General features: G+C 43.0%; 1 protein-coding gene across 7 annotated transcripts in view; it reads left to right on the top strand.

Moving 5' to 3' along the window:
* The window catches only part of ERC2 (ELKS/RAB6-interacting/CAST family member 2), a 985,383-nt gene that overhangs the window by 788,035 nt on the left and 177,430 nt on the right, over positions 1-19,918 (top strand). For all 7 annotated transcript variants that reach the window (XR_012380904.1, XR_012380905.1, XM_073901383.1 and 4 more), the window contains one exon: positions 14,231-14,365. Coding sequence is in view for 5 of the 7 variants with exons in the window: in XM_073901383.1 (XP_073757484.1) it covers positions 14,231-14,365 (135 nt within the window). In the remaining 2 variants the exon portion in view is untranslated. The remainder of the gene's footprint in view (positions 1-14,230; positions 14,366-19,918) is intronic.

The raw sequence follows: 19,918 nt of genomic DNA, 5'->3' as shown, positions 1-19,918 counted from the left end.
GAAGTGATAGAATATGACTCTAAAAATGAAAAATAAAACTTTTTTTTCAAAAAGGGATTGAGAAGATGTTGGTTGAAAAAGGGAAAAAGAAAATTTCAAAAAAAAAACATTTAAAAAAATTAACTTTGAAAAACTAATGAATCATGGTAAAAAAGTCATGAATTCTATGTGCAGTATTCCCCTAGCGCTGGAGTTCTCCCGTTCTCCTTGATCGGTACTTGGTCTTGGCTTGATGGCTGTTTGTGCTGATCTTCTGGGGGAGGGGCCTGTTGCCGTGGTTCCCAAATGTCTTTGCTGGAGGTGGAGTTGCCCCACCCTTGTTGGTCCGGGGTAAGCAAGCTGCTCAGATTTGCTCTCGGGAGCTTTTGTTCCCTGCAAGCTTTCCATACAGCTTTGGAGGATGACGGTGAAAATGGTGGCCTCCCAATCTCTGCCCAGAGGAGCTGAGAACTCAGGGCCCCACTCCTCAGTGCGCCCCCAGAGGAAAGCAGTCAGTCACTCCCGTGTCCCCGGTCTCCAGCCGCACTCTGTGGCCTCCTGGCCTGTGACCGAGCATTTCTATCTCTGGCACCCGACCCCGCGTGGAGTCTCCAAACCCAGCAGATCCCTGCAGTGCGCTCCCGCGCCACTCCTCCTGGGGGAGGAAGGGGAGTCTCCCCGGATCTGCTGCTTGTTGGGTCCCTGCTGGAGGAGCAGTGGCCCGACTGGGCCGCGGATCACAGTTTATGGCGACCCCGAGCTGAGAGCCCGCGCCTCGGCTCTGTCTCTGCAGCCGGCTTCCCCGCTCTGATACCTGGGAGCTCTGCCGCACTCAGGCACCCCCGGTCTTTCTGTGACCCCGAGGGTCCTGAGACCACACTGTCCCGCGAGGGTTCCACCCCCCGCTTAGCCACTGGAGCGACGTCCCTCAGCGGAGCCGGCTTCTAAACGTTCCGATTTTGTGCTCCGCGGCTCTAGCACTTGCCAGAAGCGGCCGACGGAGGCCCCCTCCCCCGCCGTCTATCCTCCCGAATATTGCCCCAGATTCACTTCTTTGCATGTCCTACCTTCCAGAAAGTGGTCGCTTTTCTGTTCTGAGAGTTGTTGCTATTCTTTTCTTTGATCTTCTGTTGAGTTCGTAGGTGTTCAGAATGGTTTGATCCCTATTCAGCTGAATTCCTGAGACCAGACGAAATCCAGGTCTCCTCCTCCTCCGCCATCTTGCTCCGCCCCCCCCCCCCCCCCCCAAATTTTTTTAAAAGTTTTTTCATCCATCCCTGTTGGAAACAAGCCCAGAAAACAGGCAAAAATGTCCCTTTGGAAAAGTTTTTTTTTTTTTTAAGATTTATTTATTTATTTAAGAGAGAGAAAGATAGAGAAGGGTGGGAGGGGCAGAGTGAGGGGTAGAGAGAAACTCAAGCAGATTCCTTGCTCAGCACGGACCCTGACCAGGGCTCGATCTCAGGACCCTGAGATCACAACCTGAACTGAAACCAGGAGTCGGACGCTCAACCAATTACACCACCCAGGCACCCCTAGAAAAGTGTTCTTTAAAGCATTGCTGAAATAATGAAAAACTGGAAATTATGCGAATGTCCCTCATTCATTCTACTATTGATTCATTCACTTATTCATTCATTTACTCATTCAACAAACATTTACTATGTGCCCATTGTGTGCCAGGCAGTGTTTTAGGTGCTTGGGATACAGCTTTGAACAAAATAAATTAAGAGTTCTGTCCACTATTTTAGTACATCAATAAGATTGATAAATAAGAGTACATACACGGAATGGAATAATAAGTAACCATTAGAAATGAGGTCACTCTACATGATCTTGATATGGAAGGATAGCCAAGAGATATTGGGCATTTTATTTTTAAAGGGTATGTGCAAGTGTCTGTGCTTGCATTATGCATAACAATTGTCTGATAAAACTGGCAAAAAACCTTAACAGTGGGAATGGATATTGGGGTAGGCAGAGAGGGAATATTACTTTTCTCTTCATAAAGTCTTTTGTACTGTTTAATTTTTCATAGCTAGTATATATGCTTTATATAATAAAAAACTAATAGATGCTATAAAAAATAAGAAATTATAAAGCTAAATCAGTAGTTCTGCTAGAGAACTAAGACTCATATCTCAAAGAAAATGGAAAATTCCTTAACCTATCTGTAGACATTGAGACCCAAATGATTAGGTGTTTGATGCTGTTCAGACTGCAAGAATGGAAATTAATACCATAGTACTTTGGAATGCAAAACGAAAGACATAAGGTGGTCCTGTGGTGTTACTGGTCATGGGCATGGTGGACTTGTCTACACATGCAAATCAAAAGGGAAGGCAGCCAGGGACAGAGGTAGGGCCTGGGGCCAGCAGTTGAGTATGCTAGGGCTTTCTCCTGGGTTTGTGATTAACTTCAACCTTTTGGAGCCTCAGTCTCTCCTTCAGTAAAATAGTAAACTTGGATTCATTGATTTAAGGTGTGACCTAGCACTAACACTGCATGTATCTGAATAATTCTGATAAGTTCTCATTTGTAGAAGAGGGATTTGAGATAGCTCCTGAAATTCTCGAGAGTCATAGAGAAGATCACCTCAACTTTCCGGTTCCCTACCTTCTCCTAGTGCTCTGAAAAGGCATTATTTATATACTTTAATATGCTTCTGTTTAGATTCAAATTTAAGTACATTTGGATATTTTCTCCTTATGCTGTTTCAACTTCAGGATGATAGAAAATCGGGCTTTTTGGATTCTACCCTGAATAGGTGATTAAAAGAAAATGATTTTCAAAATGCATCCATTTGATGAATTTAATTTAACATGTTGGGGGCTGGGGGTGCAGGAAACATGATTCAGCACACCAGGCATCTCCAGATGAAATCCAAACGTAATTCCATCCTTTCTGGAAATTGGATTTCTGTCAGATCCACAAACCCAGGAGTTCCACTTTGCCTCTTCTTTGGGGGTGATTTTTTACAGGAGAAGAGGTGATGGTTATGGATGAGTTTTCATTTTTGCGTGCTGAGGGAATAGCAGCTCGAGGGGCATGTGACAGGACCCACGAATGATATGCCCATCATGTCTGCGTATCCGTGGGTGGGGGGCGTCCACAGAGACCTACCCGGAGTGGAATATGTGACTCAGACTCTTTTTTCCACGTAGAAGTAAATTGGTCCTGGCTAGGGTAAGTTCAGTGTATCCCATATAAAGCTAGTAAGGGCACTGAAATCCAAACAGCGAGCAACCCAGTGAGAAGATAAACGCCAGAGGGAATGTTTCATAGATTTGGTATTTGGGACACTCCACTGCCATTTCTCTCTTCTCATTTGTTTTCCAACTGATTGGAAAACTACTAATGAGCGTGTTTACATTTTCTCCAGTTGTTTTACCCACCCGAATGTGAGAGCGGCTGGGGAGAGGGGTTTGTTCTCCGTCCAGAGCCTGAGCTGGTTCTCCCTGCCTTCCTCCTGCTCTCTGGCTGCCAGGCCCCCCGCGCACTGCCAAACCTCTGCTCTAGCCTCACCGCCCCTCCCTGGGGCTCTCCCTGTGTGCAGCATGGCCAGCAGCCCACACCCTCCCTTTCTCCCCGTTTTGTTATCATTTGTTTTGTTTTGAAGGGGCTGAGGTGCAGAGGAGGTCTTGGGTTTGTGCCCCTCCGCTCAGCTTCAGAACTGGGAGCAAGCCCAGATTGCATTTGCTCCCATTTCTGCCTCACGGTCAAAAGTCCCTGGAGGAGAATGTCCTTCTGTCCTCTGACAGTTCTTAGGGATGCAGTCACTCTCCCTGGGCTATTCCAAATCCCTAGACTATGCTGTCTGCAATCCAATCCATTCTCAGCTGCTTTGCTCTTTCCTTCTGATGGGGGTGTCTCAAGCTTCAGTCATTTTGAGAACCATCTTCACAATGTTTTCCACATCTTATGATATAATGTGTATGAATTCTGTGTTTGATGTTCTTATTATAACTTATTACATTTAATACATTTTAAAGTAAATCATACTATTAAAAAGTCCATTTACTCCCCATGAATCTTCTTGCACATCTCCAGGTATGTGGACACTTGTCTTCTTAGCCTTCACCATGTAAGACTCTCTGTCCCTTGCTGAGGCACTGTTGGGTTGCTCAACCCTTCAAGTTCTCCTTAGAAGAGACCCTCACGGCCAGTTTCCAGTCTATCAGCCAATTCTGTGAGGCCAGACCCTGGGGTGGTTTTGTATTTTCTCTCTTTCTTTCTTTCTTTGAGGAGAAGATGTGGTGATACCAGTTCTGCCTAGATCAATGATAATAAATATTTGTTGACTGTATGAATTGAATGAAGACCTTGACCTCCCTTGTCAGTACAGTTTTAGAGTCTGAATCCCAATGCCTGCAAATAACCTCCTCTGTTCCCTTCTTCCTCCTTTCTTTTCCTTTTTCCTGTCTTCTCTCTCCCCCTTTTCTTCCTTCCTTCCTCCTTCCCTCCCTCCCTTCTTTCCTTCCTTTCTGCCCCCCCTTTTTTTCTTTTTAGTTAAAAAATTGGCATTTGATTTTGAAGCTCACTTTCTAAAGAAACTCGTCATAGACCATGCACAGAATGCATCCTTGGTTAGCAGGACAGTCTGTTTTTTTGTCTTTTTTTTTTTTTCCAGAGACCCTCTATTGACTCTCTGAGTTGAAACAGTTTAGACTCCACATAAAATATGCGTTGTTTACCCAGGCTCTTCATGCTCTGCATACTGTTACAGTCCTTGAAGAGCTTGTCAGTGACAAGTAAGATAAATGATTGAAGAGGACTTTACAAGTGTTTAAAAGCTAAGTATAGCATGTGCTGCCCACTACTTAATTAAACAGACCTGTGCTTAACTAAGTAACTTTGTGGTGGAAATTTCTAGGGCCTTCCCCTTCCTCCAGACCCCACCACCTCCAGCGGTGCTCAGGATGTTAGAAATTCCTTGGTTGTCTGCAGTTGCTAATATGTTAGGCTAGCTTCAAAACCATCTTGGTTGAAGCATTAAAAGTTAGTATGGATTGCGGATAATGACTTTGAATTTATATATTTATATTAGGGTTAGTCAGCATCATGGACTCCTTTGAAGCTCAATTGATCAAGATTTTACAGTATGTCTGAGTTCATTCTTTCAGAGAACTTTAAAATCAAAAGTGAACTTCTTCTCTTCTCAGCCCTGGAGTCAGTGTCCAGAGAGTCAGAGCCCATTCCCCAGTCAAACTTAATTTTTTTTTTTTTAATGTAGGGGTCAGTCTTTATGGATCTGAGCAGTAGGGTACAGTGGTTACATAGAAGGTTCTGGAATTATAATCCCAAATCTACCAGTTGTGTGATCTTGGGTAAGCTTCATAGACTTTCTAAATCTCAGTTTCTGGGCACCTGGGTGGCTCAGTCGGTTAAGTGTCCAACTCTTGATTTCGGCTCAGGTCATGATCTCAGGGTCATCAGATCGAGCCCCACAACAAACTCGCGCTCAGCAGGGAGTCTGCTTGAGATTCTCTCTCTCTCTCCTCCTCCCCTACTCTCCCCGCACATGCTCACTCTCTCTCTCTAAAAATAAATAAGTCTTAAAAAAATAAAAATAAACACCAGTTTCTTCATCTGTAAAGTGGGGATAGCAATAGCCTCTACCAGGACTGATATCCAAAGGTCATTTGCACTTGAGTCACTCTTGGTTTTTACGGGTTTGTGCCCCTGTCATAGCAGCTATTTTGAATATGCCCCCCACCTCCAGCCTACATCACTGGTGGTGTAACTGACTAAATTAGGTGACAAGAGCCAAGTGCTGTGCTTGGTACACAGCAGGCCAAGGTAAGCATTGGTTGTTGTCATTGATATTTACAGGTGGCTCCATGTCACAATGCTGGCCTTATTTCTGCCACCATGAAGGATCCTAACTTCCCCATTATCAGCAGAGCACAGAGAACTCTTTCTCTGGAGATAATTATCCCCCCATGGGCTGCACTAGCTGAGAGTAGAACAGAAGTAAGCATGCTTTCCCTGCAATCATTATCCACAACCCATCCAGGAATTCCTCAGGCTTCTAAAGGGGCAGCAGTAAGTAGTTTACCAGAATAATTTCTCTCCCTTGATTTTAGAAGGAAAAACGAAAGGGCGCCTGGGTGGCTCAGTTGGTTGGGCGACTGCCTTCGGCTCGGGTCATGATCCTGGAGTCCCGGGATCGAGTCCCGCATCGGACTCCCTGCTCGGCGGGGAGTCTGCTTCTCCCTCTGACCTTTCCCCCCTCTCATGTATTCTCTCTCTCAAATAAATAAATAAAATCTTTAAAAAAAAAAAAAAAAAAGGAAAAACGAAAGAGAAACTGCAAAATGTATAAGACATAAATGTACAATAAGAACAGTAGACTAGCATCAATCCATGTGGAGTTTTGTTCATGCTAAAGACACCCTTCCCTTTCTTGCCCATTTTATAGATTCAGGAATTGAGGCTCATGGAATAGTAATTCAGCCTGGTCTCAGACTGAATATTTGGCAGAAACAGGATTAGCAGGACGCCTGCGTGGCTCAGTCGGTTAAGCGTCTGCCTTCGGCTCAGGTCTTGATTCTAGGGTCCTGGGATCGAGTCCCACATCGGGCTCCTTGCTCAGCAGGGAGTCTGCTTCTCCCTCTGCCTGCCGCTCCCCCTGCTTGTGCTCTCTCTCTCTCTGACAAATAAATGAATAAAATAGTAAAAAAAAAAAAAAAAGAAACGGAATTAGTACCAGTCCTATGTTACTTCCCTAAGAAAGATGAGAGATCTATCTCTCCAGGTGATAAGAAATCTCAAGAGCTGTCCATGGGAAGGCCTGGTAGTCACCAGAATGTTAGTCCTGTGCAAAAGTTAGACAGACATAGGCTTATTAATCATTTTCTGGGATTCTCATGAAAACAGACCCAGAGACAAAGATTTGGTGCACGTAGTTTATTTGGGAGGTGATCCCAAGAAGCATGGTGAGAAAATTGAGAAGCGAGATAGGAAGTGAAAATGCCAAAAAAGGTGCATTGATGTGTGCTTTCCTGCTATGATCAGCCAGGGCTGCCCTCTGCTAGGGACCTACTGAGATTCTGAAACACCATAGGGTACTTCCACCAAAAGACTGGGACACTAGTTATTTATCCATCACCTCCTTCCTCCCTCATAGATTGAGCATTATTCTGAGAATGTGAGCTCCCCACACTTTGGTCTCCCTGTTCCCTGGCCAAACCTGCACCTGTAGCCAGAGAAAGACCTTAGGCAGAGAGGTGGACTTGAGGTGGGAAGACAGCAGCAAATCCAGGACTGTCCATTCAAGCTGCACGTGACTTCTAGGGTAGAACAAGAGGATATGGGAGGGGCACTGACATTCTCTATAATAATTAAAAATAAAATAAAATCAGGGTGTTTAATGAATAGATAACAAAAATAGCTTCTAAACTCTGCATAGTGACTTACTACTTTTCCATTTATAAAGACTGAGGGAGGGCCTTCCACAAAGTTGGGAGGCAGATGGTTGGCAGGAAGGACTGATCAGCTGAATGAGCTGGAGGCTATCAGACCAGTTTTCAAGGCAGGACTGATGTTGTAGCAATAGATTGTGTAGACAGTTGTAAATACATAGATGTCCAGGGCCTGGCCCATTTTCCCAGAGATGTCATAGTTTGACATGTGTAAGCATATGCCTATGGCTCCGTCTTAAATTCCTTCCAAAATGTCTCAAGTTGATAAGGTCTTTTGAAAAATAAGATAATGAAATATCATCTCAAATATGTTTCCTGCTCTCCCCACATCCAATACAGGAATGAAGAAAGCAACACACACACATATACGTACACACACAGACGCACACATCCCTCACAGCTTGGATTCCAGTTCCCCTATTGATCTATTTTTCCTCTCAAGGTGAATTTACCATGGAATATCCCCAGGCTACTCTTCTTTATTCCCATATCCATTGCCAATTTTTAAGTCTTAGCTCAAGGCACCTGACCCTTGGAACCTTATTTGATGCCCTTGCCCTCAGCTGGAGGGGATTTTTCCTGCCTCCAGGCATTTATGTAAACAATCCCTTCACTTTTATTTTCCTTCCCATACTGTGTCATAGTGAGTCCTTTAATTCCTCATGTCTTGTTTATCTTTGCTTTGTCTCCAGTCTCCGGCCTGGGACCTTACCCTTCACATCATTACTGTAGGACTCTGGAGTCAGAAACCTGGGTTTCAATCCTGTTCCCCCACTCACCAACCGAGCAATCATGGGCTTGGTTTTCTCATTGTAAAAGAAGGCTCATAAGCGAAATAAGTCAATCAGAGAAAGACATGTATCATATGACCTCACTGATATGAGGAATTCTTAATCTCAGGAAACAAACTGAGGGTTGCTGGAGTGGTTGGGGGTGGGAGGGATGGGGTGGCTGGGTGATAGACATTGGGGAGGGTATGTGCTATGGTGAGCGCTGTGAATTGTGCAAGACTGTTGAATCACAGATCTGTACCTCTGAAACAAATAATACAATATATGTTTAAAAAAAAAAAAAAGAAGAGGAAGAAGATAGCAGGAGGGGAAGTATGAAGGGGGGAAATCGGAGGCGGAGATGAACCATGAGAGCCGATGGACCCTGAAAAACAAACTGAGGGTTCTAGAGGGGAGGGGGTGGGGGGATGGGTTAGCCCGGTGATGGGTATTAAAGAGGGCACGTTCTGCGTGGAGCCCTGGGTGTTATGCACAAACAATGAATCATGGAACACTACATCCAAAACTAATGATGTAATGTATGATGATTAACATAACAATAAAAAATTTTAAAAATATATAAAATAAAATGACTTCCACTGAAAAATTTCTTAACAAAAAAAGAAGGCTCATAAGAATAGCTATCTCAAAAGCAAGGAGTCAACAAAAGCATACCAGCCAAACACTTAGCGTGGCACATCATTGTTCTTGTGTTTAGGGTTACAGAAGTTTGGTAAGTTTTGAGTGAATTTCTGTGCAATGTCCAGACTGGAAGCCTTTCCATCACTGATTCTTACTTAATCCCATAAAGTTCTCCAACGCAGCCTACTCCCCTAATAGCTTCTTCATCCTCTAGCCTCCTTTTGTCCTCCAAGAGTGACCCAATCATTGGAACCCAGACCCTACTCAATTATGATTCATTGCCACGTGGGCCTGGTGGATGTACAGGAAATCCCTCTCCTCCTCACTGTCCAGTTGTTGTCTGGTTTCTCCATCTTTTGCTCCGAGACAAGAACTGTTGACCTTGCTCTCATTTGGCAGAAACAAGACCAGTAGAAGAGTTCTGGACTATTTCAGATTTCCCTGGCAGGAAAGAGGGAGAAAAGAAACCCTGATAGAAGAAAGTGTAATTGCTATTGTATGGTATTATCTCCATATCCCATAGCAACAAATCTTATTATATTTTTTTCTTATTTAAACCATATTCATGAAGGTTTTATTGCTAACTTGATCCAGATGACTGATCAAAGCATAGTTCATTATTGCCACCTTGCTAAAATATTTTTAAAGGCAGTTTTAATATTACACTTTTATAGCTACATATTGCCATTAAGCTATTGAGTCTATTACTAGTCAATCAAGGATTTTCATTTTGTTTCAAGAGCTCCTTGGATAAACTCTTCAGAAATGTCAAAGAGATGGCGTATATGGCACCTTTTCACAGATGGTGTTCATCAGGGATTTTAGTTAATGGATAAAGTTTCAGTTTTCCATGGTTGACTTTTGGTGCTAACAAAAGTATTCCAAAGGCCCCTGCTCTTCTAAAGGCTAGGCGATAGTAAGGAAATGAATCCCGTAACATCACCAAACCTTTTATTCTTAATGAGGTAAGTAACCAGGGATGTGGAGTATTTCACCGGGTCCATTTTCCTAAAGAATGGAATATATCTTGAAGAAAAGCAGTTCAACTTTTCCAACAGCTCCAAAACTATACATTTAACCTGCTCTCCCACTCCCAAGAACAGCAACCAAAAACAAATATACAATAAGAAGGTTAAACTATCACATGAAGAGTTATATACTCTATTGGCTTATCATAGAGGCTAATTATGTACTTTTCCCTTTCATCTGTTCTAAAGTACTCTATACCCATTCTGTTCATTCCTTCATATATCCATACATTTATTTGACACACTTTTACTTACTACTTATGTACCAGACTCTGTGCAGATGGTGAGTATAAGGGTGATTCAGACATAGTGCTTCCCTCAAGAGAATTTCAGCCTAGTGGTGGAGAAGGCCAAGAAAGCAGGTGATTATGTACCATTCAGTGGGATAAGTGTCGTGATGGAAGGGAGCTTGCTTGGAGGTGGGTACGGGGTCCTGGGGAAGGCAGTGGAAGAGCACCTAATCCCTTCTGAGGCAGGCTTAGGGAAGGCATTCCTGGAGGTGATGGTGTTGAAGCTAAAATGGGTATAACTCGGGTGAAGGGAGAGAGGATGAAGAACATGACAGGAACAGAGAATAGCACATCCCAGGGATGGAGACACGGAGCATGAGAGGTGAGGTTGGGAGGTGAACAGCAAGCAGTTGCCCTGCAAGAGCTCTATAAGTTGTGGAGAAGCTGGGGCTCTTTTCCTGAGGGCAGTGGGGAGTCTCTGAGGAGCTTGAAGTCAGGAACTAACGGGGGTTGATGTCACTCCAGCTATAGACTGTGTCCAGTGGGAGGCAGGAGTGCGACGGGAGAGCTGTTGGAGGAGTCTTTCACCCTAGAGAAATAAGGTGGCGCCTGGAAGAAAGAGGAAGTGGAAAATGAAATCTGATTAGAGATGTCTCAGCAGTCATGACATAATATAGGTAAAACGAATGTAACACCCGTTAGCCAAAGGCAAACCTGTCAGGTCAGCAGTTTGATAGACACTGAAAAGGAAATAAAAATGGGCTTCAGCACATTGCTAAATGAGTCCGTGAGTTCCCAAGTGTAGCGCTGTGGAAAGCTCTCCTCTCTCTGACTCCGTATTAGTTTTCCTGGGTCTCCAGTTATGACTGCCCAGAAGAATAGCTGTTTAAGTCTCTGTGATGGGCACCTCGTGTATCTGTCAACTACAGGGATATGAACCATTGCACCCAGAGTCACCTGGTCAGCGTGTCTGGAGTTAGTTGAACAAATGCTCTCCTTGTTACAAATTTCTGCAGTTTTTTCCATCGATCTTCAGGGAGTGTTATTCATGGCTTCTTATCCTTCCAGACCATTCTTGGTTTGTTAGGAAACCAATATAATTGGGTAAGGATGAGAATAGTAATGTAGATTAAAAAAAAAAATAAGAGAGATCCATTTTCAGTTTGGTGATTAAGTGGGCTGGATTGGTGAAACTTTTTTTAGAGAAGGAAAAAATAGCAACCAGCCTGTAAGAAATCGGTCACAGTTTAGGGGATATGTTACAAGCAAGATAAATAAAAATGGTCTAGAGTATCAGGCCAAACTCTCATTATTCATCTCTGTTTCACACTCTTCTCTTCCAGTCCAGACTAATCAAAAGAAGCCTCTTCCGCTCACAATTGCTATGTGTACATTTCCCCCAGATCTGGTATTCACATGAACAACATGGTTTATTTATATTTCAGCACCAAATTGGAAAGATGACATCATTCATTTACAGTCTTTATCCCATGACATGCCTATTCTCCAACACCTCATTTCAGCAGACACATTTAGGGCTGCATATAGCATCTTGTTTAGCTTGTACATTCTTTTATGGGATACAGTTCAAAGGTAGGGAACTTTAGGCTTGTTGCTGGTAAGAAAATAATCTCATAAAATCACAGGAGCTTCCCCAAAGGATAAGGACGTTATGATGTTTACAATAGCAGAGTTATTATTTGTTCATTTAGGCTTCATCGTTCAATCTTGGGTGAGCTCCTTCCTTCTTAACCATAGCAGGTCTTACAGCTCCCTTCAGGCTCTCGGAGTTCTATTAGAAGAAACAATTTCAGATTTATTAGTTCATGAGTTCAAAAGTACAGACTCCTGACAATACTGGAGTTTTAGGTGTGAACACTGAATTCAGAATCTTTTGTACAAGGGCAGGCTGAATGAGGGGACCCTAGTACTTGGTCGGCAACAGCTCCGATGACCTGCTCTTTCTCACAAGCTATAACTTGTCCATTGGGTCTTCTGATGCTTTGAATGGACAAGAGAAGGATGAAAATGCTATCAGCTGCCAAGTGTTGCCTGAGATTTTTTATTTAATTGTTAAGTGGATCTTTCTCTCTATTTTTATTGTTTTTATCCATATATATGCATTTTTTATGGGGACTTTCAAATATTGTACACATTTCACAAAATGGAGTACGTTATGAGACATCCCCTGGCAGATAGAATTGGGATATGAAGTGTTTCCAAAACTTAGCAGAACTAAAGCATCTATAGGAAAGCTGTTTCTACCTGATTAGCTGTTTGCCTCTTCTGCTAGCAGCATGGCAAAGAGAAAAGGCTAGAGATTAAGAGTTGGAAGACCCAGGAAATCTCCATGTTCTATGGAAAGAAGGAGACTCTGGGGGCCAAAATCTCCACCTTCATTTTCTAGCTGCAAGTGAGGATAGTAATTATTCCTCCCAGGGAAGTTTTGAGGATAAGTTAGATTGTAGGTGAAACATACTACAAGAATATACTATGTTAGGTCCAGAATTATTATCAGAGTATTATTTATGTTACATGATAAAATTCCAACTGGTTGAAGGCTCTGCCAGCCTTTGATTTCCAGCTCTCTTGAAGTGCTGATGGCTCACTGTCATCTCGGGCCACCAGTGGGATTGTTATGGCAACTCATGAGATGTCCTCAACTCTCGGTGACCTTCCCTGGCTAAAAACAAATGTGCAGTCACCTCTAAGATGGCAGCATCCTTCAGAATTCTGGCCCTTCTTTCTCCCAGTTCCCTCATTGCAGCAGCATGCACGGTGTATTTACATCTACGGGGCCCTGTTAGATTCTGGGGAGAAGCAGGTGAAAGAAGTGGCCTCAAGTCTACCACCCGTTGGACAGACAGATCTGAGGTTACAGAGAGACGATAAGCAGGAGGTGCGCGTGTCCTGGCATCAGGGGTGGGATCAGGAAAAGTTTCCTAGAGAAAAAAATCCCGAATTAGCCAGACACAGAAGGTAGAGGTGAGGGAAGGTGGTTGGGGAGGTACTGCAGGCAGAGGAAACAACATGTATAAGAAGGAGAGGTTTCTCAATGTAAACATAGCAAAAATAATAATAATAACAGCATTTGATTTTTATGGTAAGCCTATTATGGGCCAGGTCTTGAACAGACACTTGAAGCCCATCGGATCCCTTGCTCCTCACAGCGACCCCAGGGAGCGAGGCACCATTACTCCCATCGTATAGTTCAGGAAATTGAAGCTTACAAATAGTTAACTCTCATAAGATCATGGAACCAGCAAAGAGGTTTGAGCAGGACTTGAATCCAGACAGTCTTCTCTCCAAATGTGTATTCTCTGCATTTCCTGGCTTTCTGAGCTGGATATTTTTATCTGCCTTTTTCCATTGTCTTTAGGCATTTTTCTCGATTCTGTGACCCTGTTCAGTCAACTCGTTGGTCTGTTTCTTGCCTTGCATAATAAAACAATACAATTGTATGTCCTGGGGATTTAAACCATGACACCTAGCTGCCTCGTGTGACAAACATAGTGGGGCATAAATGACAGTGGTCAGCTCTTCCACATCAGCTCTGCTCCTTTTGCCCAATTTCCCCAAAGAGCACTATCAGTTAAATTGCCCACAGAGAGCCCTTTCCCTAGAAGCCACCAGAGCGACAAACCTTCTCCATCGCTATTTTTGCATTTGGCAGCTTTTGAGTGGATCCCTCTGCTTGTCTCGCAAGACCATTACTTGTCCGTAGTTTTGTGTCTCCACCTGGCCCTGTCCCATCTCTTTTGCCCAGGGCTTCTTTCTCTTGCTTGCTCTAGAGCGTAGGATGTGATTGTTGGTAGTTCCGTGATTGCAAGCTTACTCTGGATCTGTGTGAGCGCTTGGTAACGTAAAACAGAACACCTTTGGGTATATGTCCATTTTTTCCCCTTTTAAGTCACACGGTGGGGGGAGTACACTTACATCTTATGTAGGTCCAAGAACATAGGAGCTTCAAGGATGTGACAAAGACTCTTTTACCAAACGGCATGGTGCATTCTTTATTGAGCTTCCACTTAACTGAAAATGAAAACGTCTGGGTTGGGAACAAAAGGAGCCCTATAGGTGCTGTAATTATACCCTGAATCTCTTGGGCTGGTCTTCCAGCTCTTGATGGAGTCTTCTCTGGTCTTTGTTCTGCGCAGACCCAGAACAGAATGAAGCTGATGGCAGATAACTATGACGAGGACCACCACCATTACCACCACCACCACCACCACCACCACCACCGGTCTCCTGGGAGGTCGCAACATTCCAATCACAGGCCCTCTCCCGACCAGGTCAGTTTCATTGCCGCTTACCTCCAGGACCCCTTTTACCCTTTGGATATTTTAAGATAAAATAAATAATCCTCAAGAAATAATAAACAGCATAAAGTGATACGTCCTTTGAACTGAAACTAATAGCTTTGGTATTTATTTCCATCACTCAAGGAGTCTAAATGTTTTCCTTTCTCCTTCCTCTTTAGGGTTTTGTCTGTTCTTGTTTATGTTATGCATTTTCTTTCCTCCCCTCCTTTCTATTTTCATAGATATGAAGTCTATTGCTGGCTCAGTATCTAATAGTGGGTTACTTTGGAATGTCTCTTTCAGAGTTTTAAGAGAAAGCACTTTGTTTCCATGAGCATGGCAACCAGAGAAGCCTTGAGTTTGCTGAGCACTTTCCTAGAAAATTCCTTAGGGATGCAAATTAATGGTGGGGTAAAACAACACGAAGAGAAATCAGTTTTGCTTGCATTTTAGCTGGTGAAGTCAAGGGGTCTGGTTTATTTGATTTGGACCCTATCTTCTCCCTTGACTAAGTGAAGCAAGTGAAAAGATGGATTGACAAAAACAAAAATCTCCTGTGGTCCTCAATGATATTTGCATTCACCCACCAAATATAAAAACTGTTGACAGTGCCTAGGATGAAAACTCCTGAAGATGAACATCATAGAAATTACGAAACTAAATGCAAAGTAGCAGGTTAATAGGGTCAATGTTAGCAGTATTTCCTCCTTTATTGTACTATGAGCTTCTTGTGTGTGTGATCCTAGTATAACTTACACAATAAACTTCAGAGGAATGGGGCCATAGGTAATGGAATAGAATCATCTGGATAAGTGTGAATGCCTTTGTTATATACTTCTGGGTATGTGAGGGGGCAGGCTTACTGGAATTACCTGTGTAAAGAGAGGTTTAACTGTTTGTTGGAAGAGGAGGTGCTTATATCTCCTAAGATGTTTTTCAGATGGCTCTGTTTCCTATGCACCTCATGTCACTAGTATCCCAAAGGAGAAGTTAAGATTGCAAGTCTCCAAGATGTTTTACCAGGAGTACAACTCCAGGGGGAGCCATTTATATAGAATGCAACATAAGAAATGCTCCCTGGAGCTGTACAGTGAAGTAGCTCCAACCCAGAAGCCCCCTGCCCCTGACACCCAGCTTTGCCCTACCTTGTATTGGGAAGCATTTGCCCTCAGAGACCCCAACACTGCAGGTGTTCATATAGGACATCTAGTTTTCTGAAGCCAAGTACAGAAAGGCACCAGTTCATGTTATTAGCTTTCAAAATGGTTCTTAATTTGGCAATCAGCAAAGTAGAGAGAGATAAATTTCATGTCATTATCTTCATGCCTGTGGTTTTTGCTTTGATTTCGCTTTATTTTTTCAAATCTCATCCCTTGCCATTACCACCACCTCCCCTGCACTCACCCATCCTAGTGTACCTGGCATTCTACCAACGAAACATCTTCATTCTTGTTCTTGGTCCCTGCCTCTTGGCACACTGCCCTTTGCTCCTTGACCTTCTCCCAGGAAGGGTAAATGTGAGGTTTTATTGGTGCTAGAAGGCCACCCTGGGCTTTCTCCCAGAGAGATAGGAGCAGAGAGCACTACAGAGGCAGAAAGAAGGATTTGGAGCCCAACTGGGGGAGGGATTCACACAAGGACCTTCTGAGATAACAAACAGGTTTGTTTCATGACAGAGACACATATGTTAATATGTCCTGCTAGAAACTGGATGCCAGATCAAATTTATCTGCCTGGTGAATGATATTTCACACAAAAGCTAGTCTCCTGCTGCTTTTCCAGAGATCATTATTAAATCCAAAATAGAGGTCTTGCTGGCTTGGTTGACCCTCTTATGTTTGTCTACCAACACTAGAGGTTGTCATAGGGCAGAAATCATTGCTCAAAGGCAATGCCCTTCCCAGAAGAGTTAGCATCCCTTGAGAAGTATCTGGCTAAGATGTGTCAACAGGACTTCTGATACACCTTTGTCATTGCTACTCTTAGGAGGATGGTGATGGTCTTCCACTTTCCCATCCTTCATCTCAGTGACCACTCTAAGTAACCCACTGACATAGAGGCAGATAACCTCATCGTCTTCTACAAGTGAGAAATTGAGGCCCTGGGAGGGGTGGTGGTGGACTGACCTGAGTCCTGCTTCTGGTTATTTGCTCACTCAGCTAATACTTGGAGCACATATTCCATGCCAATTACTACCCTGGCCTTGGGAAAGAACATGATGGACAAGACAGAACCCTTGCCTTCAGGGAGTTTGCTGTCTAGTCTGAAGACAAAAATCCAGGTGTCGTTCAGTTTTTTTCTGGATCATGTCAATCAGAACATGAATTGAAAAGATAGCTATGACTTAACTAGGGGCCCATGACTTAGGAACTCACTCTACAGTGAAGTTCACCTTGAAAGTGACATACCCTTGACCAGAAGGATAACTTTGCATTTTTTTTTTAAAGATTTTATTTATTTATTTGACACAGAGAGAGACAGCTAGAGAGGGAACCCAAGAAGGGGGAGTAGGAGAGGGAGAAGCAGGCTCCCACTGGGCAGGGAGCCTGATGTAGGGCTCGATCCCAGGACTCCAGGATCATGACCTGAGCTGAAGGCAGACGCTTAACTACTGAGACACCCAGGTGCCCCTAACTTTGAGGTTTTAAACTGGAGTCAGCAAAGCTGTAAGGCTTCTTTGCTACACTCTTTCAATTAGAGAAAAGAGAATTGACTAAGAAGACCTGCATGAGTAGGTTGATTCCAGTTAGGAAACGACAAGATCCTCTGGGCTAGTGACCTTTTTGACTAGGAGTCTCAGGTCTAGGGTAACCATACCCTCTGTTATAATCACCAACAGCTCATATGCTAATATATGGGTTGTTATAAAACTAAGTTCCAGAACGTCACAGTCATCAGAAGGCTGGGAAGTCTTTCCCAAATGTTTACAAACTCTATATATAATAGTGCAAGCATATATTCTAATATGTACAGAGTAGAGCTACTTCTCAGGAGAAAGTGACAGCCTTATAGTGACAGCTTAAGAGTCTGAACAATGGCCTGATTTGGATGGGATTTAAACTAAATGTTCATAATGTACCCATGTTAACTGAACTGACTTAAAGGGGAAAGGTCTCTTCCAAGGGATTCCTGATTTCCTTCCAGCCCTGACTTTTCCTATGGCCTGAGGGTTGACCAACAATATCTTCTGGAAGAGGGACTACAGAATGTTGCCATTGTCTCTTGAGCTTTACTAGAAGATCAGAACACATGAAAATAAAGAAATAGAAGAAAACTAGTCACTTTGCTACTTTTCCAGAGAAATTCATTTTTCCTTAGGAAATTCAATTTAAGTATTGCTGGGCACTTGCAGAATTAGATTCTTTTTCCATTTCTTCCCTGTCCCTTTCTCCTTCACTATGATTCTGCTTTCTCCTCAGGAGAAACTGAATCCAAGGGTTATAAGTCTAGACAAGCATTTCCCAAAAGTAACTTTTGGAACATTAGTCCCAGGAGGAAAGTTTTGAGACAAAGATTCGGTGAGTAAAGAATTTGGGGAAAATGCTGCATATTATAACTCAATCTTAGAGAGTCTTGGTGCAATTAACAGATCAAAGGATCTAAAAAGTCATATAAGAAAGAAAGCTCTCCAATTTTATTTAATCCAGCATTTCCCAGACTTATTTGATCATAGAATCTTTTTTTTTTTTTTCTTTTCTTTTCTAGTAACATCTGTGCTCTGAGAAATACTATTCTCAGAGTATCAGGTGAAGAAAGAGACTACCCGGTTTAAAACATAGCTGATCCAGTTTCCAGCAGTTTTGCATCAGAAGGTGGAGATTTGAGGCAATTTCTGCTATGCCCTGTATAGCAGAAAATGAGAATGCCTCTTTCATTCATTTCTTGGGATACCTATAATGTCTGAGAATGAGTTATCCCACCAAAAATCCAGTAATCTGAACTAAGGAAATCATTATAAGGCTGAGGACCCAGGAAAGCAAGGATAATCGTAAATGCACAGCTCCTCAGAAATTGAAAATGAATGTGATGAGGGGAAGGGACAATTTGGAGAACACATAAGAGAAGTCGGTAAGATGTGGCAGTCCAACAGCCCATACCCTTACCTGAGAAAGGAGCAGGTATGGTACTTGGAGGCCTACGACCCCATGATGGCCATAGCCATTGAAATGTCCGAGTAGATCATTCAGACAAATCCTAGTAATAATACCTTAGGAAATTTTTCAAACCAAGAGGTGGGCACAGATATTTCCAAAGCGAGACAACAAATGGTTCCCAGGACACAAGCTGCTGATAAGCTTTGAGGAACAACAAAAACCAAAGGATAAGTGGAACATGCTGGAACCACACTCGTGATTTTATTTTCAGTGAAGTGACCAAGATTGACTTTAGAAAAGCTAAGTGGAAACTCAACTTCTCCCAAATGCCCTCTGTACCTGTCCCTGGTATCTGTTATTTTGTCAAAGGAGCATCTTTCTTTGCCATATCAATTATGTCAAGTCTTTTTACTATTTTCCAGGCATCATATGATTTTTATGGTCCCAGGAAAAATCGTATTTTATTAATCTCCTAATGGCTTCCAGATACGAAGAAAAGCAGAGCATCGGAGTGAACTCCACACTCCAGCCAACTCAAAATGCCAGGCCTCGTTCAGGCTGCCCTTGGGCATCCAAGACTCACATTCCTGTGCCTGGGTCTTAGGGTGGGCTTTGGGTCTTTAAGGACCTAGATCTCACTGCTTTTTTGTGCAAAATGTGCTTCCATTTGTTAAAGCGTCTGCCACTCTGATTCTAATTCGTCGGGGCCTAAATGGCAAAATCCTAAACATTTTTTTTCGCCTGGAAGCCTCAGAATATATGGCCACTTTCCAAGCCCAGAATTTGCTTCTCTTCTCTCTCCCTCGTTTTTGAATGGAAATGCTCACTCGCAGGAGTTGAGAAGCTCAAGGACTTTTGATTAATTCGAAGACTTTCAGATCCCATTTAAAATTTAAATTCCACACTTTCCTTATAGAAATCCTACTTCTAAAGGAGGGCTGCAGAGTCCAGGAGCATGGAAGCATAATACTTACTAAATTATTATGGTAAAAGTTGGCTGAAATTTATGTTCTATTCACACTCTGTTCCATATCGCAAAGTATATTCACACCTGTCTGGCCCATAGTAGGCCCTCGATAAATGTCTGTTGAAGGAGTTGTTCCCTAAGTACCTGTGGGAAATAGGATGGGCAGGTGGAAGTATCCCCATTGTACATGTAAAGAAGCTGGAGCTCGGAGATGTTAATTATTCAGAGTCGCACACCTGAAAATCAACGGGCCCAAGTTGAGGTCCCGGGTCTCCGGGTGCTGTACATTGGTGGCAAGCCTCTTTGGACGTCAGTATGGATGTATTTACACAAGCACATGTATTAAATATGTTTGCATGGCTGTAATATCAACTTTCTCTGGAGTACACATGTGCTCTCCCCTTTCCCATTGAATTATAGTAAATTTTATCCTATTTTGAAGTATTTTCCAAAGTTGAAAAAGAGAGTCATGTCCTCAGTTAT

This window comes from Callorhinus ursinus, unplaced genomic scaffold (assembly GCF_003265705.2).
Source record: "Callorhinus ursinus isolate GAN/ISIS: 27379988/994484 unplaced genomic scaffold, GSC_fseal_2.0 scaffold15, whole genome shotgun sequence".
NCBI lineage: Eukaryota > Metazoa > Chordata > Mammalia > Carnivora > Otariidae > Callorhinus > Callorhinus ursinus.
Note: the sequence above shows the minus strand (reverse complement) of the source record. Positions and strands in the feature narration are given on the sequence as shown.